We start from the raw sequence: 26,165 nt of genomic DNA, 5'->3' as shown, positions 1-26,165 counted from the left end.
CTGTAATGCACAATGCCAGGCAAGGTAAATCATGTCGTTCTCGACTTTTGTCTCAACTGCAACTGCAACTGCTGTCACCGCCGGTACAACAGCAGGACGCAACGTTGAGCGAGCCTTGTTGAGGGCCCGGTTTCTTCACCTCTTTTCGTCACCCGAACACGGCTCACATTCATGGTCTTGCTCATGCACACCCGTCCCATGGTGATGATGACAGCGACAGAGCCGAAGCGAGCCCCATGCTGTGCAACGTCGGCTCTCAATCATAGTGTTGTTTGTTTTATGCGGGGGGGCCGGTGAGATCTAAGCGCTGGCAATGGATACTCTCGACTCTGTATGTAACGACAGTATGTACATACTGGATGGACCTAGTCTTTGATGTGCTGTTAGTAAAAAGCAGGGCAAGGCATCTGAGTCAAAAGCCAAGGCAAAAGTCTCTTAGACAACTTACAAGGGTCGCTCAGGAATGGATCGACAGCAAGGGACCTGGAACACGACCAAGTGAGACACGACAGGACAGGGCAGGGCAGGGCAGAGCAGGCCTCGTTTGAGTGAATAATTGCAATGTGCGTCAAAAGTCAAAGCCGTTTTATGGAGAAATCTGCCATGTCTTGGTCTGGGCTGGTCGATGTAAGTTGGAGTCGGTGAAGTAGAACAACCTCACCGAGTCCAATAACGATGGCGTGTTTGATTCATTCACTGCCTCTCTGTATGTATTGTTGTCGCCTCGGGGCAGGGTAAAATTAATGTATGCCTGCCTTGTTGTATACCTTACCTCCTCCATATTGGCAGCATCGTCCAATCGCAATGGGTAGATGTGCGGCGTAGGCGGGAAGAGAAGTTAGTGATCAAGGCTGCAGACGGGAGATTGCGAAGCCGAGAGTATGGGCAGAGGAAGGAATAATACAGTACCTGCCTACAGTGAAGCAAAAGCAAAAAAACAAAATATGGGAAGGAGCGACCCGGTGATCTGGAACCGCCTTGCCTGCGAGTGCCAGATCATCAGCGAGATTCCCATGTGGAAACAAAGAAGAGATGAATGATGATGTCAGAGGCAGTCTAGTAGAACTAAAACTAAAATGCTGTAAAACATCCATACATTCTGCTCATCCACCTCCATCGATATGTACAGTACGGTGTAAGTCAACTATCGTGAAGTTGCATGGGGGAAAAAAGTCAATGCATGGTGAACGGACGTCATCAACAAAAACGGTCTCGAAACACTAACATAGCCAACTGATCACCATGCCATGGCATCCATGACGGATAACGAGGAGAAGCGGGGCCATGCACAAGTCAAATCAAATGAAGACAAGTCAAGTCGGGCTCTGTTTTGTTTGAGGATCAGGCTGTAACATGCAACAACAAAATGCAAAATGCATATTGGATGCATATGCATGCAAACAGATGGTCAGTCTCGGTCACAGTCACAAATCAAGACGGAACGAAACTTTACTGGGCAATCGTATCAAAGACCCTTACTGTAAGCTTTGTCTAGCAAATTAGTTGCATTTTCACCACCAAATAATAAAACAAAACCGGTCAAGATTGTCCTTACCCGCGCCCAAGGTTCCACTATTCTATTCCACTGAAGCAATCTATCTCCAGGTTCAGGCTCTTTGACTCTCCCTTCGCAACTCAACCTGTGACTTGTCTACGAACTATTGGTACTTGGAACGAATGGTGGAGAGCAGCACTGCAAGGAGTTGAAACTTTGGCAGGTATCCGTACCTTATGATACAGTCATCATCGTGACCGACTTCAGCATCATATCACATCACACCAGATGAATCACCATCATCATCGTGTCACTAATAAAGTTGAAGGAGAGTTGGTACTAATAACGAAACAATACAATGCATACAGTACTGTACTGTAGGTAGGCGCCTAGGATCTGTAACTTCTGCTTGCGGTCAAAGGGAGTTGGCAGTGCAGATCTAATTCGTCCGGATCATTCAAGCTTTCTTCCCCGTCCAGCATCCAAGGATGGATGGCAGACGGTACCTAGGCAAGGCTAAGAGATGGGGGATGAAAATGGAATTGGAGATTGCCTTAATTAAATCACGAGATACAGAGCCGCTCTCAACTAAAAAAGCAAAATCATTCAGGTTGGCTCAGAACTTCAGTGCAGTGAGTGTACCAAGAGGCCCGTCTGGAGGCAGCTCCAATGAAGCAGAAGAAAAAAAAAAGTCCGAGCCCAGGGAGGAGAAGAAGAAAAAAAAACGAAATTACTGGCTTGCGGCTTCCATTTACTAAACTCACACCCAGCATGGAAAAGGAAAGCCCCTCCATCCCTCTTGCTTCTTTCATGGTTCCACTCCACTTCCCACCATCCGCACGTTCGAGTTCGCAAACCGACGCTAATTCTAACCCTGGCCCCCTTTTCGAAACCTTCGAGAATTCCAACAAGAACCGGGGCGAACAGAGCGGTCAATTAATCCCTGCAGTCTTTTTTTTCTCTCTCCCTTCAACACCAGCACCAGACTAGGACAAGGGCTGCTCACTGCCCCGGAAGCATCCCCCAGGACCACCAAGTACGGTACGTGCGTGTACGTGCTCAAGCTGACGCTACAGTAGGTAATGTACCTACGGTCGACGCCGAAGCCTTGCGGGGACATGGCAATCAACACGAGATGACGGATGGATCCTCTCATTTCTTCCGCGAGGAGAGAACAATCGACGCCAAAAGCGCGCGCCGTTACGCAGAAGTTGAAGGCTCTTAGCTACTGTACACAGAGTACGTACATGCAGTAGTGCTGGTCCGAAAACGGCGTCAAAAGAATCAGGGCGAGCGACAAGTCAAACTTTTCAACCGTCGTGCAGACGGCTGCATGCCTGCCCTACATACTGTAGTGATGGTGCTGCTGCAAATGCTCTACTGCAAGTTGTACTCGTGGCTGTGACAGAGTGGCTCAACAACAGTTATTACTTCATAGGGAAATACAAGACACCTTGTTCCCCTCCCTGCTTCCAGCGATCCGTTTGGATCGGGCCACCCGGCCTGCTGGGTTTGCTATCGTCTACACTCTTCTGAAACACCCTACGAGATTTTCTCATCCACGCTCGTTTTCTATGCCTGTCTGGCATCTGCCCGCTGACTGCCTCACTTTTTTCTTGGGCAGGCGGGGGTCCATCTGTCATTGCGTAGGTGCAGTTCATAATACAGGTGCAGTAGTCTGCGACATGGGATGGGATGGGATGGCCCTCCCCTACCGAGACTACCTCATTTGTACGGTACAATCGACGAGATGCATCAGATCAACCCAGCCCACCGGGTCGCTTGTCCGCCGCCCCCTTTTTCCCCTGAGGCCAACGAGTCCGGCTCTTTTTTGTGGCCACTCGGCTTCTCCCCTTGAGCGGGGCGCCATGCGACAGGCTTCAAGAAAAGTAGCTTTCTAGTAGCACGAGACCTCCCGCGGCGTCTCGAGCTGTACCGGCAAACACTGCGATGATCCACTTCTACCAGTCCGGAAGCCAGGAAGTCCTTCCGGACTACACAAGGATTTCAAAAGGGAAGAGGTAGACATTGTTATTGGATAGTAAGAAGCGCCCGGACTTGACGATGACGACAGAAGATGTGCAACTCATCCACGGCTGACGCGACACCTTATCTTCGATGAGCGACAGCGAAGCCGAGGTCGCTCAACACGGGCTACAGCTCATGTGTGTGTGAGGCTCTTCGCGCACAACTCAAAATCAAGAAAGTCTCAGGCTTCACCGACGATATGACTCTAACATCTGCAACTTGACTTGCAGATGCAACGCGGATCTGACACCTACCCGGCAGACGCCTGAAAGTGTCCACGTCGTCGGTACCCATTTCGAGTCTATTTCAATCACCTACTGCACATCATGCATACAGATCAAAGGGAGCCGCGGGCGCGTGTGAAACAGGCGAGTGATACTGCACTATGCCGCTTCTGTGGCAGCCAGCCGCGAGCATTCAAGTGGGGGCCAGGCCTAGATTTTAGCCACTTCCTGTGCTACACAAGACGTATTCAGGGCTTGAATACACGCTGGCAAAAGCTGCCTGTTGCTCTTTCCTGGCTTGGCCCTTCCCCAGCCCGGCAGTGTTCAAATTGAACCTTGTTGCAGTGCCGAGATTCGGTCAATGGATGTGGATTTGGACCTGGCCATGAGGGACGCAATTTCATACCGACTGCAGCAAAAGGGCGGCTCCCGGGTGGTGACAAGGCACGGGTGTACGGTACAGAACCGCATCCAGCATCTGAACCTGCTTGCAAACTAAAAAAGGCGATCTAAATTGTATCTTGTGGAGTCGGCTACACTTCCGGCAGTCTTTGTCGTTCGGGGCTTACGGCCCAGCGGGTTGGGTGCGAGTGGACCGCTTGACTGACTGACGAGCTCAAAGTCGAGTCAGAGATTGGTGCTACTCTGTACTGAACGAATTACTGGCGTGGGTCACTGAGAAACGTACCCTACAGTTCATATGCCTGAAACTATCACATTAATTGTTCTATTTTCGAGCCTCAATCACCGCCAGTTTCGTCTTGATGCCGGCCTACATATGTGTGGCTTTCGCGCCGCAGTGCGGTTCCACGTGCATACGGTAGGCGAAGGGTCCGGTGCGGCATGGCGGTGACAATGTCTCGGGTTCCTGATCAGAATCTCACACCTCAACGTTCAACCCCTTGCTCGCTCATCCATGGGTAGCTCCCTTCTTTTAATAACCCTACTTTATGGGGCTCTGGGGGCTGTCAAATGCACTCCTACGGATACTTCAAACACACATGTTTTGCGTATTTATTAGCGCTTCATCTCGATGACTGTTGATGAAGCTGTGAAAATTTCTCGTCGATGTCAGGTCGCGGCCCGACATATGGCTAGGAATCTGTTTCGTTTAACGTCAGCCACGTGTCTGTCAGCTGGACGACACTCTGCAAAACCCAGAGTTTACATACAGCGAGTCAAATTACAATATTGCCGGCCGGGCTATATTAACGAGAGCCGTTGTCGAGAAATCTAGGATCTTTCCAAGTGAAAGCCCCGCCCGGCTGAGGGATGATGTCCGTATCGGTTACTGTACCAGTAGTCTCAACTGCTTACTACATAGACATGCCCTTGAGCTTGGCACCACTTACACATGGATGACTCGGCCTAGTCATGTATTCTCGGCCGACTGATATGTTGAGAGGAACATACACTCCGCCCCCCACGACAACATCTCGTCGATGAGCGGTACCTCGTAACAAGCATGATATAGTCGTAACTTGACTTCGCTAAAGCTAAACATAGCACAGTCTTGTCCTTGGACAACATCCCAGTATCACTGCCTTGCACACCGAGTAGGAGACGAGAGGAGAGGAAACTTGACGGTTCCGTCTGCTTCCAGGTCAAAGTCTCGAGCTCGTATGCAGTGAAACATGGTTGATGTATGACAAGGCTGCGGTGTTCTGATGGTGCTGGCAATGCAGGTCGATCCCGAATGACTCCTTCATGCATGGAAGTCATCTGCTGACTGTGTGATCCATCGCTCTGGACACCATAACAACAGCATGAGATATTTCGTCCAGATATGCCGGAATAGATGGCCGGCGGTGGGTGTGGGCAAACAACAAAAAACCACCAAGCGAACAGCATATCACAAATGGAGCCAGCATCCTACTGTATGCAGGGAAATCACCATGAAAGAGGGATGTCTACCTGCGTCTGCCTGATATTGACAAGATGAGTTGGCTGAGAATGTGGGGGGTTTTCAACAATATCGACTTTTCGGAATAGACATTTGCAACACCGCAACTCCTATCGCAACACATCAAACTGATATCTTTTTGTGCTCTACCCCAAATCGACGTCACCACGCACCGCCAAGACTGGTATAACGGGCCATGCCATGTGCCAGGTCAATTGGTGGTGCTGGTGCTGCTGACTGACAGACATTCGGCTCCGCTGGAATCGCTATGCTGTACGCTATTTTGTACACTGAAGAGGTGTGGTGCAGTTCCGGGACGTCTTCCCTAGTAGCATTATCGATCCACAACCAGGCTGAGGCGACCCCGGGGATGATTTCCGTGTGACGAGCCCTGGGGCCGTTGCTCGCTGTTCACCGCCTCCTATACCTGTTATTTTGTCTTTTTGGGCAACCGTGTGGGTTAAACTCGTCTATTGCAGCCAATGCGATAACATGGAAGTCAACTGACCGTATTTCAGGTTGCTGATGTTTTGTGTGCATAAGCCAGCTTTGAAACGAAAACCAAGATGATGATGTGGTCGTGGCATGGCATGGCATGGCCATCGGAGAGAACTTTTTGACCACGGAGCACTCAAAACATGCACCTAGCCACAGCGGAAATACCGGGGTGCAGTAGCAAGCCGTACAGCACCTCTAGCGTTCGGTTCTGTTTTCTGCCTATGTTTTGGGTTTGCGGTTCCAGCTCCATTCGCACCCAACAATTAAGCTCGAACCCAACCGTCAGTCAATGGCGCTTGCTCGGGACACATCCCCGTGGGCTCTGGAATGAGCCCTTGCAAACCTGACGAGAGACTCTGATACCCCTGCAGATGTACTTGATGGGTACTTTCGCCTGGTCGCTCAGGGCTCACCCCGTCTCCGTCTCCCTGGGACCCAGCCCCTGCAGGCCCAAGCCCAAAGTCCAGTCCGCCCTGTCTACTGTCAAACTAGGATGACTGAGGTGTGTGTCGCCCTGGGCTGGAGCCCCACTGCCCATGTCATGCCCAAGAACTTCGCAGCGCACTTAGTGAGTGTACCTAGTGTCGGACACGACAGGAGATTTGCCCTTTGGCGCTCATGTCACCGCTGGTTCCAAGCTTGTGGTCTAGGTAGGGGAGAACCCCCCAGGTAAGGTAAGGCCTAGTAAGTAATTAATCCTATCCTATTTACTCCAAGATGATCATTGTGACAAGTACATGTACCCCAGTCCTGGTCTGCGAGGGGTGTAACTACTCCCACTCCATAGCTGCTTCTTATAAGTTAATACGCCCCATCTTGGGTCCTTCTTCTTTCCTTCCGTGAACCTTCTATAACCCTTTAATTAGTCTCCCTTCTCCCTCCGCCACCTTGGTTCTTATTCAGTGTTCTCTCTCAACTTACTTATCAACTCAACTCTTCACTGAATCACACACTCGGCTTCAGGTTGTTTCTTCCACTCACATACAAACACCTTCCACAACTCACTCGACGACAACCTCTTAACGAAGCCACTTGTCTCATGCTCTTAGACAATACGACACGGATCAACTGAATTGGCGAACAAGTTTTAAGATATCCGACCAGGACGACGATATTCCACCAAAACATACCCATTGAACCAAAGGAAAGCCTTTAGGAGGATCACAAACAGCAAACATGGCGAGGAGTCGTCAAATGACCGCGGCCAGCCGCAATGAGCGAGAGCTCCCTCCATTCCCGGCAAAGCAGATGTTTGTTCTAGGTATGAAGTTCAGCCTGCATGATTTTCGTGAATTGGGTCTAACAATTGGCAGCCTGCTGCAGAATATGCGAACCGATCGCATTTATGTCCATCTTCCCCTACATCTACTACATGATCCAGGACTTCAACATCACAGATGATACCAACAAGATTTCAGTATACGCCGGCATGGTCACTTCTGCATTCACTTTGGCCGAATTCTCGACTGGTGTTCTCTGGGGACGACTGAGCGACAAGATTGGCCGAAAGCCTGTCCTTCTCTTTGGTCTGCTGGGAACTGCTTTGAGTGTCTTGGTCTTTGGTTTTGCGCCTAGTCTTCCCGTTGCTCTCTTTGCGCGCGCTCTGGGTGGTCTCCTCAATGGTAACATTGGAGTTCTCCAGACTACCGTTGCTGAGCTTGTCACTGTAAAGGAACATCAGCCGCGTGCTTATACTATCATGCCTATGGTTTGGTGCATTGGGTAAGCGAACACGATTTTTGCAGCCATTGAGCAATTGCTGATTGAAACACCCTTTTAGATCTATCGTTGGACCCATGATTGGAGGAGCTCTCGCCCGACCATGCATCAGCTACCCCGAGATCTTCGCTCGTGGAACCATCTGGGACCGATACCCTTACCTTCTTCCTAACCTTTTCAGCGCCTGCACTGTTTTCTTTGGAGTCATCATTGGACTTCTGTTCCTTGACGAGACCCACGCCGAGAAGAAGCAGCAGAGGGACCGTGGACGAGAGATTGGAGATTACATTGCCAGCTGGTTCGGTGGTGTCAGCAAGTGCAACGGACGAGGACGCTCCCCCGAGAAGCAGGCTCTTCTTGACGGAAAGCACCACGTTCAGTACCTTTCTACCGGCGCCCGCCCTGGCTCTGCCCACTCTGAAGACGAGGCTCTTCCTGCTTACCGTAGCCAGGAGAGCTCTCCCCGACTTTCTCCTCAGGCCGACACCCGATCTCTGGCTGACGCCCCATTGGAGCCTGTCCTGGAGCGCAAGCCCACCAAGCCCAAGACTTTCACCAAGCCTGTTATCATGAACATCATTTCTTACGGCATTCTCGCATTGTAAGTTTCATTCGTCTCGAAAACAGTGACCAGTCTCTAACATATTTTACAGCCACACTATGACTTTTGACCAGCTTTTCCCTGTCTTTCTGAGCACCAAGCGACCCGAGCACCCCGTTCACGACCTTCCCTTCAAGTTCACCGACGGATTCGGCCTCGAGACCAAGATGATCGGCGTCATCATGTCCGTTCAGGGACTGTACTCGCTCTTCTCCAACTACCTCATCGTCCCTCCTGTGACTCGACGACTTGGTTCTCTCCGACTCTTCCGAATGCTCGCGTTCTCTTACTTTGCGCTCTACCTGGTCACCCCTTACCTGGTGCTTCTCCCCGACTCCATGAGAATGCCAGCCATTTACCTCCTGGTTATCTGGAAGTGCACCTTCTCCACCATGGCTTACCCCAGCAACGCCATCCTGCTCGCCAACTCGGCCCCCTCTAAGCAGGTTCTCGGCACTATCAACGGTATTGCGGCTTCAACTGCGAGCTTGTGCCGTGCTCTTGGCCCTACTCTATCTGGACTGCTCTACTCTTGGGGTCTCCAGACTGGATACTCTGGATTAGCTTGGTGGTTCAGCGGACTGATCACCATTGTCGGAGCTTACCTCAGCTCTCAGATCACTGAGGGTGGTCCTCAGGAGGACACCGTGCTGCCCGAGGAGGACCCTCTCTTGGACGACAGCCTTTACGCCGACTACGATGAGGAGGAGAGCGTTTAAAGGAACAACAACAAGCAGCAGCAACTTGCGACTCGATTTTTTTTTTGCACCTGGAGTTTAAATGTTTCGAACAAAGCGAAGAATCGGAACAAAAATCTGGCGTCATTGCTTTCAGGGACGGATTGTATAAAGGGCACGCAAGGCCCAGGTCGACTTATACCCCCCATTTTTTCCAACACAGCGACGAGGCATGGAACAGGCGTTTTTATTTCCACAAGACGAAAAAGACGGGATGAATTGGGATCTCTTTTTTCACGACATATAGACTATGGATTCATTCAAGGACGGATTCAACGACAAGTAGAAGGACATTTTTGGGTTCGGTTTTTGGGACAACTTTTTGTAATGGAACTGCTATACGGCTGGTGACACCATCACCCATGCGGTATCGTCAACAACGCGACCCCGGAGGTTTAGAAGGCGTTTGTCGGTATGGGTTTGACATGGTGGCATCGAATGTGTCGATAGTTTTTGTTTTCAGGGTTTTCAGGCTTTCAAGAGTATGCGATTTTCTCAGTTCTGGCTACCTCGCGGGGCCAAACTGGCGGTGTAAGAAAGGATAGGACAGGAAAGGATAGGATAGTTTCACTGGCAGTAGTTTCAAGACTGCCATCTCATTGAACAAGATTTTATGCACAACACTTTTACTCTGATTCTCGAAGTGACCTTAGATCGTGATGCTTGAGGCGATGTGGATGCAAGGGGGGGACATGGCTCTGTAAGCGGTCAAAACGTATGTACCGGCGGTCAAAGAGATAGACGGGCGTGGTATTATCGACTTGAGATAGAGACATGTTTATTAAAGTATTGAAGCATTGCATAGATGTTAGACATGTAATAGCCTGGTCTAGAACTTGTACTGCGTCCCATCCAGTCGGTAACCCAAAAAAGCACCGAGATGCAAAAGTCAGAAACGAGAGAACAAGACCCTTTGCTGCTGCAAGATAGACTCTATACTCTATTAAAGGATTGGATGCCAAGTATGTATAGAGCTACCCCGACGCTTGAAACCATCAGATCATACATAGAGGGGACTATGGTTATGGCTGTTGGTCTCTTGGAGGTTATCGTGACCTGGTACAAATACGACGGATTAGACGTACTGCGATTCGTGCGCTCTAATGGATGTCCATCTTGATGTCTTGGAGGACGAATTGACTTGATGGGTGGTGTGGAGAGAAAGAAGAGGGACCCTTGTTATGCGAGGAAGAGGTCTGTACACCTTTTCGAATATTGGGAATTGATGCAGTCAACCGCCGGCTTACATCCGAGCCTGTTGAAGACTCGGTATGGATATATGGATAGGTGAACTATTGTCGAGTTGTGCAGGATTGGATTGTATGAAGGATGCCTGAAAGATACCAACTACATTGGTCATAGAGGCTCGATAGCCGTCGAGATATTCATAGAGAAGAATACCACGACCGGCAAGTGTCATCCCTTCTCATGCATAAGGTATCAGTCATTGATGCTGTGCCGTGCTGTCATGCTGTCAAAGCCCACTAATCTAATTCCCGAATGGGGTAGTAAACGGCGAGAGTAGGTATGACAAGGAAGTGAGCCGGTTGTATAGCCGGACGAGCAGAAAGAATTGGTGGATATAATCTTTGTGTTTAAGAGGGAGAGCAATGAATTGGCGATGATGGAAGTTATTTGATACGTCAAATAGATCTTTTGCTATTCATCATGAACTTGAGCTTGAGGTCATTCGACCAATCAATATTTAGAGTTCGTTAATCAACAAAGAATTCAGGGCGTTCCCCCACTCGCTCGCTTCAAGAGTCCAAGTCCAACCAGTCAATTCCAAGTTGTTCAAGCTTGATATGGCATATGACAGGTCTCTTGTCTGACAGACCTGCCTCTTTGTCTTTTTCTTTGTCAGATACTTGCAGAGAGTCATTACTCTTCTCTTCGAATACTCTGTATCTGTATCTGTATCTGTAACTCAGGGTTTTCATGCGTATAGGACCATCCCTGTCTTAATTCATGTCAAAATTTCTCAGTCATAGATAGACCCTTGTTTGTATCCATCATCCATGAAACAAACCCATCATCACTGACAAAGACAGAGAAAAGAACGGCCATCAACCACCGTCACCTCCACTTAAGAGGTGCAGTTCATTGTTTAGTGCCTCAATTAAGAGGCTACTCGTCTAGTCTAGACCCTGGATTGGTCTTTCTTTCCCCGTATAACTTTTTGAGACAGCTGATTGTTCTTGATCCTACCTAAAAGATAGTGGCTACAGGTTGGCACTTTTAATCCCCGCAGACATACGGATAGTAGTGTACATACTACATAGTAAACAGAATTATTTGTATTAATTGATTGTCCATATCATTTGTTATCAGTACCTATTTGCCAAATCCCCACGCTTTGACAGCTCCTTCTACGTTAGCGGCTGCCTCGGCTCCGTCGATCCTTTCCCGCCTTATTCTTTTCGGTTGCCTTCTTGTCTCATTTCCATCCACATCCTCCAAATCATCCCGCCTTCTCAACTCAGCCTCCTCCTCGTACTGTACTGTACTCTGTACCTACTTTTGCTTACCTACAGTGCTCTTTTTATTCTCCGTTAATTGTTAGTTCCGGACCGGATTACTCAATCTACCGATCCCGCTTTGCCGACCCCCCGTCTCCCGTTCCGCCCAAGCTTCAAGCTCAGCTCCAAATCCACTCTTCAATCAATTCTCAAACAACATCTCTCGACCGACGCTGCTTTTTCGATTGAATTTTGTGACGTTTCGCTTGCGCTTCCGCCCCCCCGCCTCCGATCCTAATTTCGTCGCAAAACACTATCGGCGCCACCACCGGTTGCCCGCCAGGCCGTTACAATGCCTGCGCGTGGCCCTCCGTCTCCGAGCTCGCAACCCGCAAAGCGACAGCGACAGGACTCTTTTGACGATGGATCGCCGCGCAACGGCCAGCCGAGCCCTCATGACCGTGACCGTGAACGTCTCCAGGCCGACGGCGCCTCCGCTTCCGCCTCTTCCACCACTGCCTCTCCATCAGTAGCGGCCAAGGCAGGCCAGAGCAGTAACTTTCGCAACGTCAGTGCTTGTAACCGTTGTCGCCTACGTAAGAACCGTTGCGACCAGAAGCTTCCGAGCTGCGCAAGTTGCGCCAAGGCAGGGGTCGCTTGTGTTGGCTATGATCCTATCACAAAGAAAGAGATACCACGAAGGTACGATAAGGATGTTGCGGTGGCGCGCGACAATTTTACGTGCTGCGTTGCACTGCGCTTACCAGTCATTTCGAGTCGCGCGCTACAAAACTGCTGCTGCAAGAATGAGTGAATGAATGCTGACTTATCGCGCAGTTATGTTTTCTACCTTGAAACCCGAGTAGAACAGCTCGAGAATCTACTCAATTCCAACAACATCGCCTTCCCCCCAGCCGAGAACCTCGAATTGTGTTCCAGGATAGGCAATGACGCCGCTAGCATCAACTCAGCTACAGAAACAGGGTATTCTGGACCATCAGAGGCAGGCGACCGTGGCGCGGGCAGACCCCAGAGTCAGGCAGTTGAATCGCTTAAGAAGAAGTCTGGTCAACAGGGTTTCCTCAACATCGTGAGCCCGTCGAAACCTCGTTCTCTCGCATCTGCATCCGGTGTGTCGTTTGCGCGAGTCGTGTATGCTGCAGTTCAATATTCGGCTGCTGGACAACCGAACTCGAATGATTCCAGAGCTCCGAGGCAACCGAGCGGAAATGGAGCTTCTTTGCGCGATTCTTTCTTCGGCCTACATACAAGACCTTCCATTAAGCCTGCTACTTTCCCCAGCAAGGAGGTCGGCCTGCGACTTGTGAGACTATATTTTGAGCATTCTAATCCCCAGATTCCTATTCTGCACAGAGGAGAGTTCATGCAGACGTTTGAGCGTATATATGCGACTCAGGATCCAGCTCGAGGTTCGCGAGAACTGTATTTGTTGAACATGGTCTTCGCTATCGGCTGTGGTGTCATCGTGGGCGAGCCAGTAAAAACAGAATCATCTGGTGATATGGATAATAAGAGTCGTTGTGAGCCTGAAGAATACCATGCGAGCGCTATTGTACACTTGGAATCGTGTTTGAGCAATAGCGGAGGAGGTTTGGAGGTGTTGCAAGCTGTGCTTCTCCTCGCCAATTTTGCTCTTCTTCGGCCTGTTCCCCCTGGTCTTTGGTATGTCCTGATTTATCGTATGTGGTGTCTATGGAGCTCACCTGACTAACACGGACCAGGTACATTATTGGTGTTGCCGTGCGACTCGCAGTCGATCTCGGTTTGCACTATGAGGATGATAGAGAAATTGACGCTGGGCCTAACGAAGCTGAACAGACCGATGGTGCTCGTGAGAATGGCGCCCAGAATCGTGGAAAGAAGTTGTGGATTCGAGATATGCGACGACGTCTCTGGTGGTGCACGTACTCCCTGGATCGCCTGGTGAGCACATGCGTTGGACGACCATTCGGCGTTAGCGACCAGGTCATCACGACTGAGTTTCCCTCACTCTTAGACGACGAGTATATCACGCCGACCGGGCTGCGGGATCCACCATCAGATCAGATTCAACCCAGCTACAAACATGTAGCTCATCATTACTTCCGCCTGCGGCTGCTGCAGTCAGAGATTCTCCAAGTATTGCAGTATAACCAGGCTCAAATCGCCAAGGCTGGTGTGCAGGGCAAGTACCCCGATATGCACATTCATTTGCCTTCGCCGTTCTTGGTGCAGTTCGATTCGTTCCGGTCGTGGCGCATAGACATAGATCGAAGGTTGTATCAATGGAAGTCATCGGCGCCATCAAAGCAGGAGACGGGTGTCATGTTCTCCACCGAGTTCTTGGAGCTCAACTACTGGCAGGCCATCATAATGCTCTATCGCCAGAGCCTCAGCGTCCCGGCCATGTTCGAGGGCGAGTACAATTCGTCAAACGAAGTCAACAGCCCAACAGCGTTCCAAGCGGAGCTTCGAGAAGATGAGGACCGTATCTACCTTAAGGTCGCTGAGGCAGGCCAAAAGATTCTTCGTTTGTATAGACAGCTTCACCTCAGCGGGCTCGTGAGCTATACATATCTTTCTACACACCACCTGTTCATGGCGGGAATCTCGTACCTTTATGCTATATGGCATTCACCCATCGTACGAAGTCGCCTGGTAAGTTTTGACGAAATAAGACAACTCGGGGAAATATACTAATAGTGGATCCAGAGCATGGATGAAGTGGACTTTACTATTCTCGCCGCCAAATCGGTTCTCACAGATATGATCGACAAGTGTCCGCCCGCCGAGACATGCCGAGATGCATTTGATCGTACGGCCAAGGCCACTATTAAGATGGCCTCTTCAACAGGCGGTTTCGGTGCTCCAGCGGCCCGAAGACAGCGTTCTGCGTGGAACACACCACCTGACTCGTCCAAGGCTTCTACACAAGTACGTCATCGCCCTCAGGGCTCAGATCAGGCGTCTTATCCAATCGACCTATCTTTGTCCGACTCCCTTTCTCCCGGCGTGTCGGTTAGCGGTGATGGCAATGCGCAGCCATCACCACCAATGGCACGTTCGGCCGAAGGATACCTGATGCAGTCACGAACTCGAGGAGGACCAAGCCCTTCAGACTCTAGCCTCAAACAAGAAGGCTCTCCTGTAGAGTCAGGTATGGTCCCTTCACCTCTTCCCCGAAGGGTCACATCTCAGCCATCCAACGGATCCTTTGGAGGACAACAACAGCAATTCAATGGACAGGACTACCCGGATGCGCAGACAATGGAGTTCCTCCAAAACCTAGGAGCGTCCTCAAACGGCGACTTCACCGCCATGGATCAGTCGCAGCTTGATATGGGACTCAGCATGAACTGGGAAGGTCTTCATCATGACTTTGGTGAAGCACCCCAACTGAACCCCTTTGATACCTTTTTCTTCGGCGGACCACAAGGAGGTGGTAACCAAGACGGTGGCATGAACATGTAAGAGAAACTTGTTGGATTTTATCTGTCTTTATTGCCGGCGCGATATGCACACAGACGCAAGTCTGTTCAGTGACTTTGGTGGTACCTTTGATGGCATCTGAAGAAGCCTTTTTGTTGGTGAAAAGTAGATGTTGATGAGAAAATCAAGAGCTGGGAACGTTGGTTTATATCATGGCGAGGTATAAAGTCGATTTGAAGAGATGAGTGTATATCATGAATGAACATATCGAATTCTATGATGCAGAACCAGTTCCATAGCAGGAACTGCAAACATACATAATATGGCGACAACTGATTCAGTGACTCAGTTATTTCCAATTCAGTGATTAGGTCAGTGTTTCACTGACATTCTGTGACTTGATACATTTCACAAATATCTGGATCGCTGCAAACAGCATGTTGCTTTGGGGATGGTGGCCTATGCATGGTGTTTCTAGCTCTTTGCATCTTTCCATATAAAGGCTGGAAGTTCTGTGCCCTGACTCTGACTCTGACAATACTTTAAATCAATTTAATTTTCTAAGTCTAGCCTCGATGTTTCAAGCGACTGGATGTCAAGATGCACGCAGCCAGTAGGAAGACAACGCTTCCGTTATCCGTACCTTGAGGCAAAAAATACAACATCATGCCTTGAACAACTGCCTAATAGAGTAGGCATTAATAAGTCAAGCCTAGCGGCGCCTGCAGATTAAGCTTAATTGGCAGGGGTTGTACTGTCTACATACTTTAATTCGTCAGGGTCTTGGTTGTTGGTTGTGCATCCATGTTTGATACTCATGTTGATTGTTGGCTTATTGATCCATGCCATGCGGACCGAGCATGCCCCAGGGCAAGGTCTACAACGTAGTGATAGGGGCGTCCTGCTCTGTTAAAAGTCAATCCATCCCTCCCGCAGCATTCTCTGCTTCAAGTTTCATCGTCTTGGAATGCCAATTCTGTTCTGCAACACTAGGAGGCTTTGACAGCTTGCTTTGACAGCTTGTTTTTGCAGCAGGTAGGTGCTTTCCGACCTAGATTCACAGCGCAGATTCAGATAACTAATTATCCATCCCAGCAGTGTGTGCTGTGTGCTGAGCTCAGGACAACCAAATGTTAGTCACGCCCAAAACTCACTCTCACGTAACAGGCCCGGTCATCAAGCTCGGGTCAATGCGAATTCTAGAGAGCTTCAAATACATCAACTTTGATCAACTTTTGAGAGAATGCTGACAAGAGCCCGAGGCCCAGTCATCATGAAGAGGGATGGGGACCCGGGAGAAGACAACGGAGTAGCCTATTGGGATGATACTGGATTCAGGTTCTTGGTAATCGGAGTTCCTATTATTTCCGTTTTTCTTTTCGGCTTATGTATCTGGTGCTGCTGTAGAAGTCACAAGAAACATAAGAGGATCGGAAGAGCTCGACTCGCTGATATGGCTATGAAAACACTCCCTCGCACGGCGGACAGCCGGGATTCGAGGACAATTGTCGGCTGAAAGATATGCCTCTCTGGTTCAATCATTTTGTTTTTGAATTCATATGTAACTGCGTAGGGCCAGATAACAGAGAGGGTAATAATATAATTCTCAGGGCTATACACCCAGCCTTCCGTGGCTTCATCAGCCTGCATTTGCTTTTGAACATCCTACAAGTAAGGCCGTGTTCTTTTGCTGTACAACATTCGGGAAACTAGCCCTGTTACGGACCCAACTTCCAGCCAAAGTTGCTGCTATCTCCAATGTCGAAAGATGCAAGCCGGCCGGCAGACTATGTAAGATGCGCTTTTCGGATGATGATGCACTTTCATCAAGAATCACAATTCGTAACGTTCAGTCGTCAAGAACCTGCAACCTAGGTAGGCAGTTAGGTATTTACTTTAATACTTACTTCAATGCTTACTGTGCTATTACTTCCAGGTCACTGTCATGATATCCATATAGAAAGAAAGATAACCTAGGTACCTATTTTAACACTTATTATAACCAGTATGTAATTAATACTAGGGTAAAGGCCCATTTCATAAAACTCCAATTCCAAATGTACTTCAGATCTTTGTACATAGTACTCCTCTAACTTATTCTGAATCACTGGGGAATCTTCCCCTTTGCATCACTCAGTGGATGACTTCCACTTAAAGTGGATAAATGACCGACCAGGACCGTTCCCGGCCGCCATTTAGCCCGTTGACTCGGACCAGTCCCAGAAACGTCATTTGGACATTACATCCTACCGAACCCAATCCACATCAGCAATCAATCTTTCGACACTTCGCCGTTCAACATTTTTTTCTTCTCTATTACGACTTTCAGAGCAGACACGGTCGATCGATTCAACAATCCCGATAATTCGTTGCTGCGTATCGCGTGTCTTTGTTACCGCTCATATCGCCTCAATCACCCGCTAGCGACGTACGTATAGCTCCCGCGCTTGACGATATCGAGATCATCACCACGGTTAAAACGCTACGCATCGATATATAAGCCATACAGCCGTCCAGCTCTCTCTTGCATTGTCGCTCCCTTTGAGGAGCGGCGGGGATCATCATGGCGGTAGAAGAGGGCGAGTATGTAACATGGCAACTCCAAAGCAAAGCGCACCATGAGCTAGCTTATCAATCATGACTATGACTATCGTTGATCATCACTGACATCACCCAGTCTCTACCCGACCGAGGCCCTCGTTTCGAAACAGTCTCGGAAACATTATCGTATACCAGTGCGATCACAGTACGTCATCATGCATCCTGTCGCGGCGCCGTCAAAGGCAAACAGCTAATAATCTCAGACATTGGCAGCTGCGCTCTCTAATTAGCGCCGAAAAGCAAAACATCGTCTACTTCCCGGGGGGCAACGGCAGCAATCATGTCCAACGACTGAATGTATCGACCCGAGAATGCGAAACCATCAAACTCCTGACTTTTGCGCCGCGATGTCTTGTTGCCGAGAATGGATGGTTGTGCTGTGGTAGTGAAGGTGGCGACTTCGTGGCAATGCGGCTCGATGAAGGAAACGACGATACCGACTCCCCATCCGGACTCGATCCAGAAACTCGACTTAGCCTTGGACTCGATTCCCGTGAAGATTCTATATTCTCCCTCATATCGCGCGCCAGGCGATCCAATAAGAGTCTGATTGCCAAAAGCATGAAATTGGCCAAAGACCGGGTAAACTGCATCACGCTCTGGTTCCCCCCGACAACAATGCCGGCGAATGAAAAGGCCTACAGGGAACCAGTGGCAGTATTGGCTAACAACGATCGGACTGTCACTCTAGTCAGTCTAAATGATTTTGATCAGAAAGAAAAGACCGAACCGTTGGATGTCATCACATACCCCGACTTCGTGAACCGATCTCTCCTATCTCCCGATGGCCGGTTTCTAATCTCCATTCTTGACGATCCGTATCTATACATCCACGAGCGCGTAAAGAAGACTACCGAATCACCAGCAAACAAATCACAGGATGAGCCCGCATATCAGTGGGAGCAGACGCAACGAATTTTACTTAAAAGTCAAAGCAAGGACGATAGAACCGACAGCAGAGGCAGTTTCGCGGCGTGTTTCTCAACATCTGGAGCATATCTCGCAATCGGAACACAGCATGGCACAATCTCTATTTTCAACGCCGCTCTTCTTTCAAACCCCGATGCCGACCCCCTTATCACAACCTTTGAGTCTTCCAGGCCACGTAGTGGCCCTGGTGCTATCCGTGATATGTCCTTTTGCCCCGGACCATATGACTTGCTAGCCTGGACAGAGGATCGAAGGCATGTCGGAATTGCAGATATGCGAAGTAACTTTGTCGTTCGTCAAATCGTTGATATCGAGGAGCCAATCTTTGAGCACATCAACATACTTGACCGAAACACAATTGACCCACGACTGTTGGAGAACCGCCGTGAGAGGAGAGATAACGCCGTAGGTTCGGGAGCTGCAAACAGTTACCGACATCGAGATGCGCTCGAACATCTCAACACCCCACTTACTGCTAGTGAGACGCTGGTACTTGAAGCCATGCAGATGGGCCGACCTAGTCGTGAGAGATTGTCTCAGCGGACATCAGCAGCAGAAGATAGGACGTTAGGTGCTGCGGCTGATTTTAGGGCCTGGCGCCGTAACACTGCCGCCGTTGCTGCTGCCATTGAAGCTGAGACTGAGGCTGATACTCGAGGAAATAGTGGCCTTGGCCGCGCTATGGGAGACATCATAGGCGGCAACTATAGAGTTCGTACTCGCGATGGTTCACTCGCTTCACGGCCCTCGGGCCTCGCCCCGGGCGAGAGACTCGGAGACCTGGCAAGACGTCAACGTCAGCAGGAGAGCCTTGGAGAAACTGTAGCAATGTTTAGGTCACGCCAGCGCCAAGACACATCCTACCTGCAAGTGCTCGATATCCTTCAGGCACGGGAGCGAGATGATCGCGACCCAGATGACACTACAATCATAGTGCCGCTTGTCAATTCGGTCGCGAACAGATGGGAGGAAGATCATGGCGTATTCGAGGTGCCGCCTTCACCAGATAACACTGCTGGGCTGGCTTGGAGTGAGGATGGTCGCACTATGTAAGTGGTTGTCGCAAGGTCATTTGAACTATGCTAATATCTTTCAGATTTGTCGGTGCACAGAACGGCATATACGAGCTTCACGTCGACGTGCAAAGCAGAAAATTTTGCCCCAGCATCTCGCTGAGGTGAAGATAAGAAATTGGAACTTGACCAAACCTGTCTTTTGAAGACAGGATTCCGACAATGGCTTTGGGATTGCTATCTTGCTTGATACCAAAATGATGACCAATAATGATGGTTGCTTATGCATTGACACATGTTACCTGGAGTACGTTGGACCTTTATGGCGTTTTCGATTCTTCAATTCGACTGTTTCCCCCTTCTTGCTTTATAAATTTGGCACTTTTTCCGAATAAAATTTTGGGGCAGTCGAAAAATAGCGTATAATTAGTGAATATATTTGATTTATGTGATGTTGGATGCTTTAAAGTGTCTTTGTCGAACCGTACAGTAGATCCTGCACCATCTCAGCAATAGCCAAAGAACTTGTTAGTCCAGGACTCTCGATTCCTAGTAGATTCACCCATCCCTCGTATCCTTCTTCTTTTCGAATAATGAAGTCTTGGAACCCCTTACCCTGGCGCACAGCATCTGGACCAGCGAGTTTGGGCCGGATGCCAGCGTAGTCAGCTACCAAGGCCGAATCATCAATGCCTGGCAGATATCGCTTGATCTCGTTGATAGCTTGTGGTAGTCGTTCTGCGTTCACAGCCAGGTTACTAGGATCATCAATCCACTCAACGTCAGGACCAAAACGTAGACGACCTGCAAGGTCAAGTGTAAGATGGGTACCTAAACCTGCGATACCAGGCTCAGGCACCGGGTAGATGAGTCGTGAGATCTTTGGCTGAGACGCCGAGTACGAGAAGTAGTTTCCCTTGGCATAGTATAACTTCTGACGCTTCTCAGATGGGACAATCATGTTGTGAACGACCGCTGCCCCAAGACCTGCAGCATTGATGAGCGTCTCAGTTGTGATACTCGACGTCTCACCGGTAGCAGCATCCTTCACCTCAATCTCCCATCCCTCACTCCCAGGCTTGGACCCAAGAGGAGTAATGTTCAACACAGGTGAATTCAGCGCCGCAACACCACCAGCATCTTCAAAGAGGCCCTGGAGACACAGCATCAAGCCGTGCGAGTCTACGATGCCAGTTGTCGGACTCTCAAGCGCACACGCAGCATGGACACCTTCACCGTCCCGCTTCACCTCTTCACCGCTAACCCAGCGGGTCGGAACACCGAGGTCGTTCTTGCACAGGGCGTGAAGCTTGGAGAGGGTTTCCTGCTGGACGTCGTTCTGGGCGACGATCCATTTGCCTGTGCGGCGATGGCCGATGTCGTGCTTCTCGCAGAGCTCGTAGAGGAGGTTCTTGCCGCGGATGCAGAGTTTTGTTTTCAGGCTTGAGGGCCCGTAGTAGATTCCTGCGTGGATGACTTCGCTGTTGCGAGAGCTTGTTTCTGTGCCTATGGCATTGTGGCGCTCTATGAGGACGGTTGAGGTATTGTCTCTCTGGGCCAGTTGGCGGGCTACCGCAAGGCCAACGACACCGCCTCCTATGACCTGTTACAAGGTTAATGCCTGGTCTATAATTGCTTTGGAGTACATTGTGGCGAGCAATGGAGTTTGTCCTCCGTTGGAAACCTCGTGATTCAGATGCGGGATCTATCGGAGGACTTGGAGGCGAACTTACAGCGTGAGTGAAATCGGCATTGGCAGCTGTCGTTGTGCTAAAGTTGTATTTCTGTGTTTTGAGGAAGCTGGGAGATACCTTCCGTGCTGCTAAGCGAAACATAATGGCTGTTGTTGAAGTTGAGTTATGGATTGTTGGAGGATTATTTTCGGGACCGAGCATCTAATGACGCAACACTAACAGGCGATACACATCATATACCAATATACACTCATAGTCATCTATAGCATAGGTAGTTTGTCATGTTAAATTTACAATGTTCTGGGACCTATTCATGATTCATTTTAATCGCCTGGGAGAATAACAGGTCATCATGAGTTTCCATACCCTAAAGCTGCCATTCCAGATGCCGAATAACCACATCGTGCCGTACTTAGTTATGCGAATATCTCATTCTCTAAAGTACTGCCGAAACTCATCGTAATCACATGTAGTATATAATATTCCAACGCCATATGCATTCCTACCAATTCTAATCATTGGCCAAGGCCAACTTCCATACTCTGGGCCTTCAACGCTAAACGCCGTGTTAAAACTGAACCGACTTCATGTACCGGTACGGAGTGAAAGGAAGTATGGATCCCTCAAGCTTCCTTGCCCTCTTCAGTCGAAGGCTTGTCGTCCTCCTTGTCTGCCGCTGTAGAAGATCTCGTCAAGTGTGAGTGGTGGGGTGGCTCATGAGCAACCGGCGAACCGGTTCCGAAATCAGTCAGTTGCTTCTCTGTATCCGTGTTAGCTAAAATCAAACCACCCGGATTTAGAACGGACTTACCTAGTTCTCGGACCCGATGGCGAAGCATCTGGTTCTCTCGGACAAGCATCTGAGTCTCAGCCTGATAAAACGCACTCTCATCCCGACCGCCTAGAACCCAGTCCTCACTGTTTCCACCTATGGACGTTGCGCGGAGTCTGGGAGATGCGCCGCTGCGGCTAGGTGTTCTGGAGCGGCGCTGGAGGTCGGCGCGGGCAAGGTCGAAAGAGCTGCGGGGGTGACGATGGCTGTTGGAACGAGAGCCTGAGCCACCGGTAGGAACGGGAGGGATCGAGACGTGGGAGGTCGATGCGTGAGGAGTCCCGTGGCCTGATCGTTCGGAGATGGCGCTGCTGTCTTCTACGGCGGAGCTTTGGCTCTGGTTATTGGGGTTGGCAGCTTGGAGGCGTTGGAGCTCTAGTTGTTGCTGTCGGATCATCTGAAGGAGTCGATTCTGTTGAGAAGTAGTTAGTCGTCTGTCATCATGGTCATGATAGTATAGTGTCTCGTACCACATGAGCTTCCTGCTCGGCCTCTAATTCCTGATGTAGCTCACCCAGACTAGGCGCTCTGTGATGATGAGGATCACCCATAAGAGGCGACCCAGAAATAGGCTGTGGACTGGCGACTGGAAGACCAGATCCAGATGCAGATTGTTCGTTGACCATCTCGCCTGGTGATGGCACGGCCGGATCGTTGAGTTGCAAGTTCATTAGGACGGTTGATCGTCGTCGGCCGGTTTGGGAGAAGGAGCTAGAAGATCCTGGGAAATGTTAGAGCTTTGTTTAATTGGGTGGTAAAGGAAATGTGCATACTTTGTGGTTGTTCGTGTTGGAGTCCAGCATTCATGGTAGCAGCAGCTTGTAGCGATATGGAAGCTGAGCGCGGGGATCTGGTGGATGATTCGCTGCGGGGAATAGAGCTGTGGTTATCTGGTGGGGACGCCATGATGATAGTGGAGGTAGTAGGTAGTGGAGGTAGTAGGTATTGGAGCTGTATGTTCTTCAAGGTAGGTATTTCTACAGGTATAACGACTTGTTTGTTTCAAATAGGTTTACTTGTAAAATGGAAGAAGAAATATAGTATAAATAGAATATGAATAAATATGGTTTGCGAATAGGTACGTCAGAACCAAAGGACGTTGATCAGTGTGACGATTGATGATATAGAGTGTGGAGGGGTTATAAATTGGGAATTAATTCATAGAACAATAAAGTGTTCTGAGGTTCAACTAGGCTACAGCAAGTAATGAAAGGCATCAAGACTATTTGACAGAAAGTGTCAGTGTGAATTCGTGATGCGGCGAAGCCGTTGAATATGGGCTGTTGTGTGCTGATCATGACCTCAAAACTAGGCTTTTAGGCTAGACAACAGTGATCACAGGGTCCGATTTCTCCGCCATCACCATCATTCTCTGTCACGCGGGGTCCTGCAATTGAATTTGACGAGATTTATAGTTGAGACTATCGTGAATGAAGAGTCTCGGATAGAGATGGAAATAAAGAATCGTGATACATGTCAAGTTATTCACGATAGCATATGACCAATATTCATGATTCGACTCTCAGAGACAAAAAAGTCTAGAACTCAAGTTACAGTCAGCAATGACTCGGAAGTAATATTTACGATGGTCTCAAGAATATCGCATGCACGGAATAGCCGTTCATTGCAACGATATAAATATGTGACGAACCATCACATCTGAAACAAGAGTTTAGGATACAGTACATGACAGTGCTGTGTCATCTCAACATGTTAATCACCTCTTTCATGTTTCAACCGAGTCCTGATACAGACAGAAAATAGAATCACAGACCAACGGCCTCTAAAGTAGCCTGAATGTGCAGGGCTGAACGCTCAGGTCTTTACACTGAAACATGACGGCGCAGATAATAGCGCTATTGGGAAAAGAGCAAAAAAAAGAAATCGTCGGGCGCACATGGCGGCAAAGATAGGAAACTTTGTATCCGTAAAGAAGAAAGTTCAGGTAGATGTGAGAAGACAGGGCATTCTGCAAGACACATGCATTTATCACCTTTGACGGTTTCATCTCGCATGTATGGAATGCCATCCATATAAACTCTATTCTAACTAATTAGAAACATGTGATGTTCATCCCACTTACCATCCCGTTCATCGTTTAGATTATTAACTCTCGCCTCTGTTAACTGTTCAAGCGTAGAACTTTGTTAGACAATCAATAGCGGTAAAGTCAAAGTCAAACCTGACAGGGTCCTCTATAATCGAAACTCCCCTGTAATTATCATCATCCAATGTGATGGATCTAGAAATGACGTGGGGACCTTGCCCATGCTATTGACAGCAAACTTAACTTATTCACCATTTGTTTGCTCAAAAAGTAAGACATTTCGGGCATCTTCATCTCGCCTTGCTCAGCTCACCGGTATATTTCAAGTCTGATATTATAGGCGACAGTATTAGCATGTGCAGATCGGCAAGGGATCCATGGATCTCACCTTCAAGGTGTCATTCCGCTCTCATCGTCCTTGTTTTTTCATAGCGTAGGTAGCCCAGCCTGCCGGTACCGTTACGGCCAGAAGCCCTGGTCTGGTCTGGTCTGAGCTGGGCCTAATATTGGCTTCAACTACCGTACTCTCCGGCACTAAATTGATGAGTCCCCTGTTATTTCAAGAACAGAGTATTGTATCTCACCGTAGAGATCGACCTCGGTTCAAGTTGACAATGGCTGGTTACAGTATCATATGAGACATGGCCTCATGCAAACTGGCTCGGCCCTCGTGAGAATTGATAACTCATGTACAGGGCCGGCCCGTAGAAGCAAGGGATGAATTTATTGATACAGATGCTTCTTCTCCCTCTAAAAACCAAATGCAGCTAAGCATCATTGGCTCAAGCTTGCGAAAAAGAAACCAGACAATATTGAGCTTAGTCACTTCCACTACTGCAGGAACAAGAGACTATGATGCTGATGCCGGAGACCAGAGACCAAAAGCAAGAAAGAACCTGAACCTGAAAAACAAGACGCAGCATTTCCTGGTACCCAATTAATCCAATCCATCCAAGCTTCTTGCATGAAGCTCTCCTGTGGAATCATTGGTTAGCGCCTCGTGTAATCATTTCACTGCCTGCACTGCAGCTACCTATTACTATTACTATTACAGGCATTTTCGATCGATGGGGACCCCATGTTCGGCTGCGGACGAGAACTGATGACGACTACCTATGGGACTCTCTTTTTTTCTCTACTGTAACTGCTGACAAAACATTATGCACGTCGGGAAAAAGTAAATAAAAATAAAAGTAAAAATAAAAAATCGGCAAGAAAAGCAAATTGACTGGCTGACTGCGGGCGGAACCGCAAAGATAGACCCTGTTCTTGGCCAATTGTCTCTCTCACACCTCTTCAAGATCTTTGGCTCGCTCGTACAAAATTAGGGTTGGACGGGCGCTGAATTGTACGACGTGATGGGATGGTCGGTGAAGAGGAAATTCGCTTAATGCGTTATTGTAATGGTTCAAGATTAATGACTTGCATTTTGGCGTTAATATTTGAGTAACAGACTGCACCAAGAATTCCTCACGTGCAAGATCAAGTAATCTGACTCAGAAATGCTCTTCATGATGATCAAATGCTCGCATTTACGGATATGTAATGGATGTAATGTACGGCAGTTTGCAAGGGCGGATAAAAAATTCTCTCCTCTACAGGACAAGGATGTCTCGACCGAAACAACAACCATTAATAACCCAGCGATCCGTGCTCTCTCAGCTTGTCATAAACACTCGACCCTTGTATTTGGAGCAGTTCTTCGGGCGTTTTGGCTTCAAGTGAGACAATGGTCTGGCAGCCATGGAGAGCCCGGACCACTGATCTGGAACAGCCGGACACCGAGGGCTGGACTTGACTCGACTCGACTCGACTTCTTCAGCACTTTATTTTATACTCTCGGTATTCTTGGCTGTCATTTTTCATTTGTCATGCGATAATAAGAAGCAAAGAAAATCGATACATAGAAAATCAAATCAATTGAATCCACAAGATCAGCATTGTGGGAATCATCG

The 26,165-nt window shown here is 48.9% G+C and overlaps 5 protein-coding genes across 5 annotated transcripts; 3 read left to right on the top strand and 2 right to left on the bottom strand.

Moving 5' to 3' along the window:
• Positions 1-7,324: 7,324 nt before the first annotated feature.
• Positions 7,325-9,187, top strand: B0J16DRAFT_355119 (major facilitator superfamily domain-containing protein; the record flags this gene model as incomplete). Its single annotated transcript, XM_046129402.1, has 4 exons — positions 7,325-7,409; positions 7,462-7,870; positions 7,929-8,468; positions 8,521-9,187. The coding sequence occupies 4 exons, from the start codon at positions 7,325-7,327 to the stop codon at positions 9,185-9,187; spliced, it is 1,701 nt and encodes a 566-aa protein (XP_045985358.1).
• A 2,829-nt stretch (positions 9,188-12,016) lies between these two features.
• Positions 12,017-15,168, top strand: B0J16DRAFT_397409 (fungal-specific transcription factor domain-containing protein; the record flags this gene model as incomplete). Its single annotated transcript, XM_046132314.1, has 4 exons — positions 12,017-12,366; positions 12,502-13,347; positions 13,407-14,322; positions 14,377-15,168. The coding sequence occupies 4 exons, from the start codon at positions 12,017-12,019 to the stop codon at positions 15,133-15,135; spliced, it is 2,871 nt and encodes a 956-aa protein (XP_045985357.1). The 3' UTR covers positions 15,136-15,168.
• A 2,051-nt stretch (positions 15,169-17,219) lies between these two features.
• B0J16DRAFT_413811 (uncharacterized protein) lies at positions 17,220-20,064 on the top strand. Its single transcript, XM_046133392.1, has 4 exons — positions 17,220-17,676; positions 17,771-17,839; positions 17,898-19,673; positions 19,721-20,064. Exons 1-4 carry the CDS (start codon positions 17,657-17,659, stop codon positions 19,803-19,805), a joined length of 1,950 nt encoding a protein of 649 aa, XP_045985356.1. The 5' UTR covers positions 17,220-17,656; the 3' UTR covers positions 19,806-20,064.
• A 36-nt stretch (positions 20,065-20,100) lies between these two features.
• B0J16DRAFT_319074 (FAD dependent oxidoreductase) lies at positions 20,101-21,472 on the bottom strand (the record flags this gene model as incomplete). The annotated part of the gene is made up of 2 exons (XM_046125490.1): positions 20,101-21,240; positions 21,371-21,472. The coding sequence occupies 2 exons, from the start codon at positions 21,470-21,472 to the stop codon at positions 20,101-20,103; spliced, it is 1,242 nt and encodes a 413-aa protein (XP_045985355.1).
• A 136-nt stretch (positions 21,473-21,608) lies between these two features.
• B0J16DRAFT_339612 (uncharacterized protein) lies at positions 21,609-23,340 on the bottom strand. Its single transcript, XM_046127571.1, has 4 exons — positions 22,937-23,340; positions 22,634-22,884; positions 22,143-22,575; positions 21,609-22,091 (listed from the first exon to the last, which is right to left on the bottom strand). Exons 1-4 carry the CDS (start codon positions 23,067-23,069, stop codon positions 21,955-21,957), a joined length of 954 nt encoding a protein of 317 aa, XP_045985354.1. The 5' UTR covers positions 23,070-23,340; the 3' UTR covers positions 21,609-21,954.
• Between the last annotated feature and the right edge of the window lie 2,825 nt (positions 23,341-26,165).

Source organism: Fusarium flagelliforme (genome assembly GCF_020744385.1).
Source record: "Fusarium flagelliforme strain FIESC 12 MPI-CAGE-AA-0113 chromosome Unknown B0J16scaffold_3, whole genome shotgun sequence".
NCBI lineage: Eukaryota > Fungi > Ascomycota > Sordariomycetes > Hypocreales > Nectriaceae > Fusarium > Fusarium flagelliforme.
The sequence above is the reverse complement of the archived record's forward strand: the minus strand, read 5'-3'. Positions and strand labels throughout refer to the sequence as shown.